The sequence below is a fragment of the Liolophura sinensis genome, chromosome 11 (genome assembly GCF_032854445.1).
Source record: "Liolophura sinensis isolate JHLJ2023 chromosome 11, CUHK_Ljap_v2, whole genome shotgun sequence".
Taxonomy (NCBI): Eukaryota; Metazoa; Mollusca; class Polyplacophora; order Chitonida; family Chitonidae; genus Liolophura; species Liolophura sinensis.
Genome location: NC_088305.1, coordinates 8,749,434 through 8,765,790, shown reverse-complemented (window position 1 = coordinate 8,765,790; position 16,357 = coordinate 8,749,434). Strand labels below are relative to the sequence as shown.

The window sequence follows — 16,357 nt, the reverse complement described above, 5'->3', positions numbered from 1 at the left end:
ACTTTCATTTTTCCAGTAGGAAACCTTCAAAGCATTCCTCAGGAAAAATGTGAAACTTTATATCATGTCACAATTAAAAGCATATTTTAATTGAACAGAAAACAAAACTTTAAATGCACGTCATGATCCCAAAATACATTCCCCCCAACCCCCCCATCCCAATTAAAAATCGCCATTTGTGTAGATCCCAAAATGCTGTTATAACATCTAGATCTTGTTGGGGAGCATATCAGTAGAAGCCTGGCAGCGCAATCACAGTGCGCACACACAGGCCTTTATTTTGGTAATTCTTTACCACAATCTAAATGGATTCCCGTAGGAATCCACCCGAATCTAGGGGAAATCTAGTACTGCAAAGTATGCAGTTACTCTCAGTGAAAGTTTTAAAATGTGGTATATCAAACTAAACAGTTTTGGGGAATACAGGTGACTTAAATATCACTACATTTCATCATTTGTCACTTTATGATAAATCCATAAGAATTCGCTTGCAATGTAGGATAAAACCACGAGTTAGGTGATTCATTTTGAAATCCTGATCAGTTCCCAATTTACTTTGATCTCTGTCAGTATAGAGGTTTTAGCTTTTGTATGCTTTGAAGGTTATGGCAAACAACAGCAATGCCCTTTCAAAATAAAGTGTAAAAAAACAAAAGAAAAAAAAAAAACAAAAACAAAAGTTGTATTATATCGATGTTTACAGTAATATGTCCACTCGGTGAGAGAAGGCTTAGCTATGAACTTGAAATTTGAGAACTGGTCAATTTGAAAATTTTTGTGACTTTCTTAAATTTGGTTAAATGGAGTCATGGCGAGAAGAGGATTCCTGTTAAGAGCAAAGTTCTGACACTAAATTTCTTCAGGGATGAGGTGGAAATGGCAAGAAAATGGAGTTTAAGCAATCTATTAAATCGCAATGTCTTTTTCTATAAGTGAAATGACCAAACAAAAATAATTCTGAACTGACTTCAAAGGTACATGTATTATATACATGTTGCTATCATGACACTAAATAGTGTAAACAAAAATAATTCTGAACTGACTTCAAACATACATGTATTATATACATGCTGCTATCATGACACTAAATAGTGTAAACAAAAATAATTCTGAACTGACTTCAAAGGTACGTGTATGATATACATGTTGCTATCATGACACTAAATAGTGTAAACAAAAATAATTCTGAACTGACTTCAAACGTACATGTATTATATACTTGTTGCTATCATGACACTAAAGAGTGTAAACAAAAATAATTCTGAACTGACTTCAAAGGTACATGTATTATATACATGTTGCTATCATGACACTAAATAGTGTAAACAAAAATAATTCTGAACTGACTTCAAAGGTACGTGTATTATATACATGTTGCTATCATGACACTAAATAGTGTAAAAGCAGTGAAATTATGCATATTTAATGTATACATATTTAACCTGCCTATATTGTCATCTAACAATACTTTGCATAATTTCCATTTTCTTTGGTCTTTCCACCCAGACTGTTGTTTTCACAGCTATCACCATTGACACAACTGCAGGGTAGAGAGTACTTAATTTCCAGACTGACCACTTGGGTGAGGAAAACTGTAGTTCAAATCATTTTGAAACTGCTTAGAAAAAAACTGAGAAGGTTTTCTTGTACTTTTATATCTATGTGTATACATATAGAAATTAATACTTAACTACACTAGAGACCTACAACATGTACACATACCAGCAGTCATTCCCCGTATAATGACTGCAGTTAAAAATACACTCAGCAATTTGAGATGGTTTTACGCTATTCGTAAGAAACTGTCGTCTAATAAAGAACCATGGCACCACCTTAGGAATAGTCCCCAATGAACAGCTGAGCAACTTCACAGACATCAGAGATTCACAGATCAAAGACCAACGCAACAATATGCTCTGCGATGCAGTAAAAAGCGAGGAATTATGGGATTAGCCTTAGTGAACTGCCCGCTGGTAGAAGGGCGAGGACAGCCCCTGCATGCGTGGCCATACTAGAGCCCATTCGTCTTCCAGAAGCCTGTGAACTGATGCGACTGTCAAGCCTCTAGGGACAGCCGCAGAAATTAACATGAGGGCTGAGACAAGGTCTAGGCTTTAAAGGAAGGACACTAGAGTCAGAGGATAAATCCTCTAATGTTCAGCATGGTATCAGTATTTATTTATCTGATTGCTGTTTTACGCTGTGCTCAAGAATATTTCACTTATTACAGCATTACGGTGGGAAGAAACCTGGCAGAGCCAGGGAGGAAACCCACAACCATCTGTAGGTTGTTGTCAGACCTTCCCACGTCCGACCGGAGAGGAAGCCAGCACGAGCTGGACTTGACAGATATTAGTAATACAGAAGGTAAAAATTATATTTGTTTGTGTAAAAAGTTAAGATTTGTATACATTGTACATAAAATATACTAACACATGACAAAACAAGACACTGAGTATTCATGTTGCAATTCCATGTATGCTGGCTAAGAGAAGCAGATCAGGTGACCCAACAATCAGAGGAGTTACACCTATGAAGCTCAGACATGACCAGAGTTATCCTGTACATACGTGTACTGTAATTCTTCAGCGCTTTCTTCAGCACTATTCTGTGTTCAAATTATACTTTTTTTTTGAGCCCTGAAATTGACTAACATAAACAATGCTGTCTCCAGAATCAAATTTAAAAATACAGTACAGGGAGCTTTTTTTTCCACAAGTGATTATGCTGAGGAATTAGGGTGTGTATATGAATACCAACCAGGCAAAAGCAATCTATGTATAAAATGCATTTGACAGCTTCAAAATGAATGGAACACGGCTTCATGTACATGTAATATCTATGTATTAGATAATTGCTTATATAAGTCTGGTGGTATTTTCCTGTTCGCAAGTATTAACATCCAGCACTGGTGCATGTGGCTTGTTTTTGAAACACAGTGGACAGTTCCTTCAAAAAGAAAACAACTGTTTACGAGTGCATGCATTTGTAAAGAGGCTTTTAACTCACTCTTCCTTGACCTTGACCAATTAGCATTACAATGGAACAATACTTTACAGAATTCTACACAAAAGTTACGCTACAAAGTCATGCACATTGAGCTGGAGGGCATGTGCATATGCAATAACATACGAGTGTATAGCGGATGTGACTTTAATTAGCTGGGCGACCATGTGTATAACACAGTTTGTAAGCCAAACCTAACATCTTTACATAAATATCTTGGCAGGGTTCCAAAATGTCAATACGCGAGTGAAAAGTCAAAAACACTTGAAGTTCATTATCCAGGGCTGTAAACTTTAAAAAGCTTTCAAAGAGAGAGAGAGAGAGGAAAAAAAAATGAAAATCTAGAACAAGCTTAAGTGTGTAGCATTTAGTTTACATGATCTCCTGAGGCTTGTGATTAAGCCTCCTATGAATACTACTTTTCTCATATACTGGGTGGTTTAACCTTAATAGTCAAGGCAAGTTACATATATCTGAATGTGCTGCATCAGTGTAACATCTACATGTACATATTAAAAAATATGGACATTTTATTTATTTGCTTGATTGATGTTTTACACTGTCCTCCAGAATATTTCACTTTTATAATAGTGAAAAATGAATAATCATCTGCTTAAAAATGAATAATCTGCTTAAAAATGAATGATCATCAATTTTTCACTTCTAAACAGAAAGCCAGGGATTCATAAATGTGCTAATTCTTACTAACAATACCTTATAAACATTTTCATTTTTTTTTTCTACCATTTTTACAAATATATATTCAGTTTTATAAATGTTGCTGTCAGTAAATGTGAGTGCTTTGACAAAGCTTTTGAAGTTTAACAAACATTTATTGAATGGTGTAGCCAAGCACTACTGAACACAAAAGCAAGTGAATAATTGTGTCTGTAAATAAGTTAGATTATGTCAAGACATAATGTCTCTGGTCCTTGGAGGAACGTAATATTAAGTATTTTGTTGTGTATAACACTTTAGAAAATTTTTTACCACACAAGTCTATAAATGGTAGTAAAAACAGTCAATGTACGTGGATAGCGTATATGCCCAAATAGCAGCAGGCTTCAAAATAGCGAAGCCAAAGAATAAACAGAAAATTGATCCTCAACAATTTTGGCTTCAGGAGTCTGAAATCACGTCACAAATTGACAACCTGACACGTACAACCTTAAATTGATATAACATATTAAATATAGAAAACATAACCCGACCGTATTGAAGAACATGGTGCGCATACAAAAATGCCGAAACAGACTCCTCCAAGTCAACATCAGTTCCCTGCGTATCAAATTTCACTTGTTCTTGTCTTAAATCAATTAAAACAGCAGGGTAACACAAGCTGTTTATGGCAAGGTTCCAGCAAATGCGTAGGAGGCATAAGTGTATTCCTTTGAACCTGGTATACAATCCTACTATACACAATCCTACATGTGTATCTGCTATGTACAGTAATGACAACCAGCACATGTGGTTGTAAACTTGCACTCATGGATGGAACATGCATTCATGTACATGTGGTTGTAAACTTGCACACATGGATGGAACATGCACTCATGTACATGTGGTTGTAAACTTGCACACATGGATGGAACATGCACTCATGTACATGTGGTTGTAAACTTGCACACATGGATGGAACATGCACTCATGTACATGTGGTTGTAAACTTGCACACATGGATGGAACATGCACTCATGTACATGTGGTTGTAAACTTGCACACATGTATGGAACATGCACTCATGTACATGTGGTTGTAAACTTGCACACATGTATGGAACATGCACTCATGTACATGTGGTTGTAAACTTGCACACATACTCTGAATTTAAATGCCTGTGCCTAGTGTCAAAGTCACCTCATGGGGCTGTCAGCAATGCTGCAGTGAGAATTATCAATACTGCACCCGGCTAAGCCAATCCCAAGTCACAGCCGCCACACAACTATCCCTGGCCTGGCCAGCTAGCCAGTCAGCTACACTGTATACTGTTCACACCACACCCATTGCACGTACTACATCTAAATTCTTTAATCCACCATGGACATGTACCGATTGGAAACAAAAGAAACCCTCAGAAACCCCTAAGTCAGAGCTCCTGCAACACATACATGTACATGCAATAAAGCGTTGAAAAGACACTGAAAATATGTACATATACTGTAGTAAGCTTGAACCTGCGAAGCATTAGTCACAAGTGATTTGGTACAGTAGACCTAACATCTCTACATACATGTTATGTGTAATTTTAGCCAGAATTTGAAATCAGGTGGTCTTATTCGCAATTTTTTTCTATTTTCAACATTTCTCCCATGTTAATTTTATCAGATTAAGGCGTCTCAAAGGGCGACACTGAGATACCCCCTGCCTTAACTTATACATGTACATGTGTATCTGCTAGATCTCAGTCCTCCGGCATGTGTTAAGAGGAAATTTCTTCATATATTGTTGTGGAAAACTAATGATCATAAGGCAGCTTACTGACAGCGTTTTGGAGGATGACCGCCATTGATAACACACATGTTCACATATGGCCCACATTAGTGGAATCAAGGCGAAACATTTATTCTGCATGCTAGTAGACTGCAGAGCCCATGACTTACCCAAACCCAAAACCCTTAACATGAACAATCTATCATACACACATGTAAATGAGATCATACCGTAAGAGACATGGCTCAAACGTACGAAAATCTCAGTTACCATACACACATCATGTTGCCTGGTATTAACATCAAAATGCTACACTTTTGCTATGCCCAACATAGGGAGTCCCCAATACATACATGAACCATGCTGAACTCTATATCTCCAGACACACAGAACAAGAGAAAATGGTCAAAAAACCAAGTACTCACTAAATCACAGCCTGATGCAGCCAGGCCCCAGCCTCCTCCATGGCCAGACATAATAATACTGCATCCTCCAGCAGCTGCCTGGCTTCTGAGGCTACATCTGAGGTGACTCACTGAGCCCTATGCTTGGCTCAGGCCATACCCAGACATACATTTGTTTAACAGACTCTGGGAGGTGCTACATCTGAAGTGATACAAAGCTGTGTGCGTAGCTCAGGCCATACCCAGACATACATTTGTTTCACAGACTCTGGGAGGCGCTACATCTAAAGTGATACAGAGCAGTGTGGGCAGCTCAGGCCATACCAAGACATACATTTGTTTCACAGACTCTGGGAAGCGCTACATCTAAAGTGATACAAAGCCATGTGTCCAGCTCAGGCCATGCCTTGACACAACTTTGCTGAATTGGCTGGAGACACTACATCTGAAGTAGTGTGCAAAGTTCAGGCCATACCCAGACATACATTTGTTTCACAGACTCTGGAAAGTTACATCTGAAGTAATACAGAGTTGGCTCAGGCCATGCTCAGGTTTGTTTAACCAACTCTGATGGCACTACGTCTAAAGTTACACAGAGCTGTATGCTTGGATCAGGCAACACCTAGACACAGGTTTGTTTCACGGACACTGGAGATGCTACATCTCAAGTGACAGAGAGCTGCTCATTCTGTTCACGCCATACCCACACACGGGTTTGTTTAACTGACTCTAAAGGTGTTACATCAGAAGTGACAGAGGTGATCGCTCGGTTCAGGCCATACCCACACACACGTTTGTTTAACTGACGACAGAGATGCTACATCTGAAGTGACGGAGAGCTGCTCACTTGGTTCAGGCCATACCCACACACGGGTTTGTTAAACCGACTCTAGAAGTGCTACATCTGAACTGTCAGAGAGCTACTCACTTGGTTCAGGCCATACCCACACACGGGTTTGTTAAACCGACTCTAGAAGTGCTACATCTGAAGTGACAGAGAGCTGCTCACTTGGTTCAGGCCATACCCACACATGGGTTTGTTAAACCGACTCTAGAAGTGCTACATCTGAACTGTCAGAGAGCTACTCGCTTGGTTCAGGCCATACCCACACACGGGTTTGTTAAACCGACTCTAGAAGTGCTACATCTGAAGTGACAGAGAACTGCTCACTTGGTTCAGGCCATACCCACACACGGGTTTGTTAAACCGACTCTAGAAGTGCTACATCTGAACTGTCAGAAAGCTACTCACTAGGTTCAGGCCATACCCACACACGGGTTTGTTAAACCGACCCTATAAGTGCTACATCTGAAGTGACAGAGAGCTGCTCACTTGGTTCAGGCCATACCCACACACGGGTTTGTTTTACTGTAGTAGAGGTACTACACATACACTCATAATGAGAAAAACAAAATATGGACTTTCCAACTTTGTTGTCTTAAATCACCACATGCAGTAAACATTTTATAACGACATATATGCATTTTTAATGATCATCTACTAATTCATAATTTTAAAAAAGTCCCTTCGAACACGTAAAATATAATGAAGTCAATGAAGAGACAACTCACTGGATTGAGACCCTCCACACTATTTCTGGGGTAAGCCCTGGGCCCATTGGACTTGGGAATGTATGTGGGAATCACAATAGCTTTAGACTGCATGTAGTTGGAGGAGGGTGGGGCTGTGGACAGAGCCAGGTGGTTCCCAGGGATGGGACTCTGCCTCTGCTTGGTCGTTTCACTCTGTTTGCTGCCTCTCTGTAATCTCTGTCGGAACTGTCCAGAACAAAAAACAAAAAAAGTTAGTTACTAAAAGAAAAGGCAAAAAATAATATAACCTAAGTTATTTAACTCTTTGGCTACCGGGAGCGGCTTAAGCCGCAGCCTAGCCATACCCCTTGGTCCCCGCGAGCAGTTCAAGCCGCACAATTGACAGGACCTCATTTCCCCGCGAATGGATCAAGCCACGTAATACACTACCTCTAACAACAACAACTCAAACTATGGAAACGACCAATTTTCAAGCTCTCACACCTTTTTTTATGGCAATTTTACTCAAATGAAGAGATACATTGTTCTAACAAAGTGATTAAGTTAATGTTTACACGCTTCAGAGAGCAAAAAATACCAACTGCCACGGAAAATCTGATGGTGGAATTATCCAAAAATCATAAAACAAAAACTTTGAATTTTTTAGTGTAAAATTGTATTTCTGCTGTGGCCTGCTGGGGACCAAGCGGTGAACAGGGTTGCAGTAGTGAGGGCTGTATGACGTTGTGGTAGCAAATGAGTTAAAAGTCAGGGAGCGAGCAAGTGCTTTGGATTTAAGGAGTCCTTAGAGTGCATGTAATTTGCAACTTTCTTGCAGGAGAGATTTCTACCCCTCTTTTATCTAGTGCTGCTTGAATGCGACGATTTACCGAAGGCAAGTAAGCCGCACCATCCAAGCCATTAAACTACTACAGGTCAACCAGTCGTTGCACTATCCCCTTTATGCTAAATGCCAAGCGAAGAAGCTACAACTTCCTCTTTTAAGGTCTTAGGTGAGACCCGATCCAGGATTGACCCTGTATCTACCACTCCCGAAAGCAGACGCTCTGCCAGGTGAGCCATCAGGGCAGGTCACAGAAATGTTTTGTAGCTCTATAGAAATCAACAATAATAACTTCTATCTAGGCTATAGGATGTGCCATGTTAGGGCAACAGAAAACATGACGGAACATCGCTCAAACACATCAAGTCATATCTAGTTGAAAGGCAAAACAGGTATCAGGTGAGATTAGCAGAAACAGAGAATAATAACTTGCTTCTGACCAGACAAACCTGATTAAATGGCAGTGCCTTTGGATTGACTCAGTGTGTGTGACTTTAGTTACTTTGAAATACGATATCTCATTTGTGAAAGACGGCAGTTATGCTTTCTAAACTTCCTGCGGAATATTTATTTATATTTGATTATATTTGATTGGTGTTGTACGCCGCACTCAAGAATATTTCACTTATTCGACAGCGGCCAGCATTATGGTGGGTGGAAACCGGGCACAGCCCGGGGGAAACCCACGACCATCTGCAGGTTGCTGGAAGACCTTCCCACTTATGGCCGGAGAGAATATCTCACCTATACGACGGTGGCCAGCATTATGGTGGGTGGAAACCCACAACCATCCGCAGGTTGCCGACAGACCTTCCCATGTACCGGAGAGGAAGACTGCAAGAGTTGGATATGGAATTCACTGCAACCACATTGGTGAGAGACTCCAGGGTCATTACGCTGCACTAGTGCGCTAACTAACTGAGCCACGGAGACCCAGACTTCCTGTGGGAATACTTTATCTATGAATATATACATATATATGTTTGCTCTCGTATCACAGCTTTTTGCCTATATTCACACATCTGCAATCCTAAAAGTTCTGTATTTACCCCAAGAAACTGATGCAATAGTTCATTTTTAAAGGCAAGTTATGATCATAAAACTTTTTTATGTTTTAAAACATAAAGTACTTTTGGTGCTGAAACATACACTTTTCACCATAAATGTACACGGTGCATTGTATCTTATGAACAAACCTCATCATACCTTTCCTAAACCAAAAGAACTTAAATTTTAGGTCATTTCAATACATTTGTACATTTACGTGGAACTACAGAGGATTTCTGGCTCAGGTGGTTTTGGACAATCATACATGTACACTTGGCCACTGAAGTCACAGGTTCAAATCCAGCTCTGTGTGCTTCAGCTCCAGCTTTAACTCAGAAGGTTTGTCAGGTGCTTTGTGAAGGGTGGTGATCTATTTTACTAAAAAATCTGATAAACTGATTTATGATAGACTAATAGACAGACTGACAGATGAAGTATAAATCTATAAGTCACCTTATCTACTGACACTGGAATATATACAACAGACAACGCCATCAGGCTTAATGGTCATGATTGAAATACACACAGTCGTCTTTTGTGAAACAGTTCTTCAAACAACGGCGTTGATCACGTTGGCAGGAAGAAACACAATAAATTGCAAATGAGGGTATACTTTTAAAGCCATAAAATTCACTCACGATAAACTTTTCATTTTGTAGTAGAGACAAAATCATCTTGTTTCTGATAATCTCATCACATCAAAAAAAAAGCCGTCACTGCTTCCTGGACTATTAAAATATGTTCTTGTCACAAAACTGCTGAAATATTGCTGACATGGTTTTAAGCCATATTCATTCATTCTTTTCTTAATTATTTGGTGAAGCGGTTCTGTAGACATAGAGGTAATGTCAAAATGTTTACCAACAGAGGCATGTACCAACAAACAGAAATATCAGAACATGACGTGTAAGACAGTTTTCCTCATAAGCAAATGGTAGTACATGCAGATGTTAATTTATTTATTTGATTGGGGTTTTACGCCGTACTCAAAAATATTTCACTTATATGATGGCGGCCAGCATTATGGCGGGAGGAACCGGGCACAGCCCTGGGGAAACCCACGACCATCCGCAGGTTGCTGCAGACCATCCCACGTACGGCCGGAGAGGAAGCCAGCATGAGCTGGACTTGAACTCACAGCGACCGCATGGGTGAGAGACTGCGCTAGCGTGCTAATCGACTGTGCCAGGGAGGCTCCCATGCAGATGTTAAGCACTGGCAACTATCCGAGTGCTTTCATTATAAAATACATCACTCGAACTTCTGTCTCTGTGAAACAGGTCTTGGCTAAAAGTATCATTGTATAATTGTAAATTATGCAAATTTTAAGGGCACCAAATCTTGAATACTCAAATTAATGGAAGCAAAGACGCATACAATACTTAAAATTTTCTGCCTCCTCCTAACTTTTTTTTTCTTTTTTTTCAGGCATTGAATTTGGTCATTCACTATGCTCCCATTTGAACCAATCTGCGAAATCAGCAGATGAAGAGCATTTTTCTCGATACTCCGAATTCTGCAAACAAACTATTTGTTCACCGTGTTCATGGGGTTATGATGACTCATGTCTCCTGAATCAGACTGATGTCAGCGTCCATTTAACACGTGGATAAAACCCAGAAGTTTGCTGACAATTGGCTTCTACAGACCAAGGCTAGCATGAACAATCTATTAGATAACAGAATGTCAAGTTGTTCTCCCTAGATGTTTCCTGAAATGAATCATTTCCCCTTAAAAATCTATTGATTTAGAGAAGAGTTTCGCAGTACATATTCATATGACAGGATTCTTCAAGACTGAATACATATATATGTCCATGATTACATGTATCAACTAATGAAAACATGCAGAATTTAGTTTAAAAAAAAAAACAACATCGAGAGCAAAACCAGAGGAGCAACAATAGTGATGCTTAGCAAATCGTCACACGTAACTGATGAAATACGGCTTCTTGTCAGTTTACCTCCTACAGGATTTTATTCTAACTGTTCTTGAAAATGCTTTAATACATGTGGCAGCAAATAACAAAACAAATTGAATGTATGGACACCGAAACTCAAACTTGATATGTAACTTAGTGTAGTGAAGCCATGTGCCATATTTCATTTCAATACATGAAAAGAACTGTTTTCAAAATATGTATAGAAAGCTAGAGTGACAGACTTACAAACAGGGTGCAATCCTGCTGAAGCTGTGTTAGCACACTGAGCTTCACTAGCAAGAAAGAGGTGAACTGTGAACTTGAACAAAATACTGCTAACAATGTGAGAGGAAACAGGCAATGGTCTAGTCGCTAATAGCACCTCTCTTTCAACTGAAGGGGCACTGGAGGCCATGGTTCAAATCTGGCCACGGAAAGGGAATTTGTAGATTTTCTCAATCTCACCACTTTTGGGGCCAGGGTAACAAAATGCGTTTAACATTGCCCGGTGTGGTTGTGTGTGCAGTCTAACACTGAAGACAACTTGTCTTCCACCAATATCATATCATGTGCATATCTGAACGTCACACGTGGGAAAGTTCATCAGTATCTTCCCAAAACTCAGTGGTTTACCCTGGGTATTGGGGGACTGTCAACTCAAACCAGAAAACAAACAGCCAGGGTCTGAGGCAAATTCCTGGAGGGGTAGGAGGAAAAAGTGATTTTGTGTATTTTTAACTATGCTTTGGAAGATTTTTGCTGACAAGTATACAATTTGTTATTTCACCTTATGCAAGATGAAAATACCACACATTACAAAACATTTTATGCAAAACAAAAAAAAAGGGAAATTTAATACATGACTAAGGACATGATTTTTAATTAAAAAAAAAACATGACATTCACGTCAAAATAGCGCGAGTTGCCAGGCATGGGTATTCCTCCAACAATCACCACACAACTAAAACATCCCAAGAATGGCAAAAAGAAGAAAAAAAAATTGATCAAATAAACAAACAAATCTAACCAAATGGCCAATTTTAAAAGATGGAGTCTTTGCTGACAAGAAAACTGCAAGAAAAATTTAGTCAATATATGTATCTCTTACTTCTTTAATTTGATCCCCATTTCCCAGTGAGGCAGACCTCTTGTGGCCTTTTCTCTTCCCCTCAGTTGTCGAGGGAACCTCCCAGTCATCAGGCGTCTAAAAAAAAACAAACAAAAAAAAACCCCACAAATATCATAAATGTCAATGTAAAGGGTTTATCAGACACACAAGTACAGGTACCAGCTACCTGCTACTTTCGGAAAAAATTGAGCAGATAACGGTCTAATTTGACCCACCTTCTTATTTTTCAGTTCATTTAATCGACTGCCAAAGTTATAGGAGTACTTAGGAAACTTTATGGCAGGGAAATTGTCTTAAATTTAACTTTTGCAGATTTCTATTAAATTAACAGGTACAGGTACATGTTTTGTAAGTACTGCAACAATAAATCTCCAAAATGAATTTTTATACCTTACAAAAAAAAATATGTGTCTATTTTCAGTGCAAAAACAAAAATTATGATAAAATTATGATATAATTATGATATGTAATTCTCAAAAGAAGATGGAAAATGTGTTGTAACCATTCAGTGATCACAAGTACTAACAACCAACAAGATTACAATCGACTGATTCAAGGGGGAAAACTCTTTCCACCTTTTACCTCCACAGCATTAGGCCTCTTATCTGATTGGAAATTCCAGCCTGCACATACAGTAGCCTTGGGCAGTCTTGGGTCTGTTCCAAGACTGGGCTTCATCACAAAGGCTTGCATAGGCATGATAAAAACACACCCGGAAGTTTAAAGACTTATTGTCGTCGCTGATCTCACAGAGCAGTGAGACATTTTGATTAGTCACCTTTTGTCACATAAATTGACGGGCATTTCATGTACTGACTGTACATGTAAATTGGACAATAAAATACATGTCAACAGTGATTGGGAAAAAAATCTGATCACATACAGTACATGTAAATGCACATGTACAAACGTGTACATCAGAGAATTGGACAGTATGCTTCTGCTCGTGTATTATGTCTGTACTGTACCACTGCAAACAAAAAGACCTGTCTCTGCTATACAAATTCACTAAGATTTATTTATTTATTTGATTGGTGTTTTACGCCGTACTCAAGAATATTTCACTTATACGACAGCGGACAGCATTATGGTGGGTGGAAACCGGGCAGAGCCTGGGGAAAACCCACGACCATCCGCAGGTTGCTGGCAGACCTTCCCACTTACGTCCGGAGAGTAAGCCAGCATGAGCTGGACTTGAACTCACAGCGACAGCACTGGTGAGAGACTCCTGGGTCATTACGCTGCGCTAGCGCGCTAACCGACTGAGCCAGGGAGGCCCCAATTCACTACGAAAAGTACATCTGTAGTGGCATACAAAGGTTATAATACATGTAGGCCTATATTACTTTTGGTGCTGGGATTTACTTTTTTCCTAACTGGATACAAAAACCTTGTACAACAGCTTTCTAAGATCACTGGCAACTCTCAGAATCAGGCAAAATCAGGGTCCTTAGTACTGGATTTTAGATAAAATATGGTGATACTAATGTAAAAAATATAAGTTAAAGTCCACTCACCTGGGTGGACTTTATTGCTAAAGAGCAGACCAGCAGCCTGGTAATGATGCTAACACACAACAGATTTCCTGTGTGGATTCACTTGGGTGGATTTATGGCTGGAGAGCAGACCAGCAGTCTGGTAATGACATTAAGATAAAGAGGTTCTGTGTGGACTCGCCTGAGTGGACTTACCACAGGAGAGCAAACCAGCAGTCTGGTAATGACAGTAAGACATCATGAGGTTCTGTGTGGACTCACCTGGGTGAACATACATGTATTACAGGAGAGCAGAGCAGCAGTCTGGTAATGACAGTAAAACATCAAGAGGTTCTGTGTGGATTCACCTGGGTGAACATATTACAAGAGAGCAGACCGGCAGTCTGGCAATGACAGTAAGACATCAAGAGGTTTTGTGTGGACTCACCTGGGTGGACTTATCACAGGAGAGCAGACCAGCAGTCTGGTAATGATGGTAAGACGTTACAGAGGTTTTGTCCTTGGGCCACTGCCCTGTAAGATATGGACCCACAGCATCTAAGGACCCTGTACGAAGTGTGTCCAGTGACCCTGTCCGCCTCAAACCCGACGACGATGCAGGGCTTAACCGCACAGCTTTTGGTCTCTCAACTGTAAACAATAATGTATAGGTACATGTAGAAAAGCAGGAATTGAAAATTAAAAAATACAATTTTTCTAAAATTAATACATATAAATATAATCTATCTATCTATGCGGGATCTTACACAGATGTACATGTAAGCACATTTTACCTGATCAATCAGTCTATTCTTTATTTATTTCTTTATCTGGTTTGTGTTTAACACCACACTCAAGAATTTTTCGCTTACACAATGGCAGTGAATTGTACGAAACTTGAGTGTCTGGAGTAAACCACTGACCTATAACAAGCTATTGGCAAATGTTTCCACAAACAACACACAAGAGACTTACACATCTTATTGATGTAAGACATATGGTCTTTAACGAACGTTAACTAGCACCAACTGCTACATGTTGTCATTACCCGCTTCTTCTTACCACAGCGCAACAAGCAGTAAAGGAAATGGGAAATCTACAAATTTATGTCCCAAAGATGGTTTTGACCTAAACACTTTTCTTTTCTTTACACTCCCCTATGAACTACATGTATTCTTAATTTATTTATTTATTTATTGATTTGATTGGCGTTTTATGCCGTACTCAAGAATATTTCCCTTATATTATGGTGGTTGGAAACCCACAACCATCCGCAGGTTGCTGGCAGACCTTCAAAAGTACGGGCAGAGCGTATTCTTAATAGTACAGTACAAAATGTTGTAGCTTTAGCAAGCTTGCCAAACATCAAACCTATCAAATTAATACAGTATTCATGGAATTTTACTATTTATACCCAAATCCATACACGTATATGCATCTACATGTGTTTATGACACGCCATGGGAAAATTATGAAAGCTTACCATTCTTTTATGTCATCAGAACTTGAAAACATAAACTGCATAAAGACATGTACATGTGAAACAAGGCAAAGTTTTATATGTCACTGTGCATGTACATGTATTTAGATAATGCCTTTCTGTAAACAGGTACATGTATTGTACACGTGCTATTAAATGTACATGTAAACTATGTACATGTGGTTTACACGTAGAGGACACATGTATCGATATACAGTCCTTGCCTACCTACATGTACTAAAAACTTGAATTAAAGGTATACAGAATCGACGCTAATTGGTGGACAGTGGAGATATGGTTTCCTGGGTTAAACTCTGCAGCCTTGGTCACGCTTGGATAAATCGGCCAAAATTCAGCTGGACTTGCCTATTTCTCACACCAACCAATCAGAATCGATTCTGTATGTCTTTAAGCAAAGGTTGAGAGGCATAAAAAGCCTTTTTTCCATAAAATGAATGAAAATGTTTGCTTTCATAAATCTAGAAGTCCGTTCAGCTACATGTACATCTATCAATTACATGAAATATAGTACATAATAATACTAATCTTTATTTATGGAAGGCAGCTCGGTCAATTTACAGTGAAATTGTTCTTCCAAGAGAAAACAAATATATAAGAAACTGGGACTTCAGAGTCCAATAAAAAAATACATCAATATATATATTTAACAAGATAAGGCGCCGTGTAGTTTGAAAAGAGAAGCTACATGTATATACATTCATAAATATAAAAAGCAACAACAAACCCAAAAGCACTCAAGCCTAAATTAAAATCACTCAGGAGAACCACTTTTTTTTTTGTTAATATGTATTTTTTAAGTTTGTTTCAAATTCTTGCATCCATGTTGAAAGAGATTTTGGGGGTCTACATACATAGCAGGTTAAAAATGGCTTGGACTTTTCTGGCTTGATTTCAAACCTTAGTACTTCTAAATTACTCTTTTCATGATCATATCGACGGTTGTAAGGCAGACAGTCTGATACATATACTGCTCTTCCACCGCCCTCTTTATTGTTCCTATCTTTACATCCACAGCTATATCCATCGCTGCTTATTTCAGCATAAAAAAGGTGTTCTTTGAGTAAAGT

The 16,357-nt window shown here is 39.1% G+C and overlaps 1 protein-coding gene across 1 annotated transcript in view; it reads right to left on the bottom strand.

Annotated features, from left to right (window-relative positions):
* Positions 1-1,941: 1,941 nt before the first annotated feature.
* Positions 1,942-16,357, bottom strand: part of LOC135477834 (glucocorticoid-induced transcript 1 protein-like) — a 28,113-nt gene continuing 13,697 nt past the window's right edge. The window contains exons 2-5 of the mRNA XM_064758038.1: positions 14,238-14,440; positions 12,294-12,389; positions 7,413-7,619; positions 1,942-2,064 (exon numbers count right to left, since the gene is read on the bottom strand). Of these exons, the coding sequence (XP_064614108.1) occupies positions 1,942-2,064; positions 7,413-7,619; positions 12,294-12,389; positions 14,238-14,440 (629 nt within the window). The remainder of the gene's footprint in view (positions 2,065-7,412; positions 7,620-12,293; positions 12,390-14,237; positions 14,441-16,357) is intronic.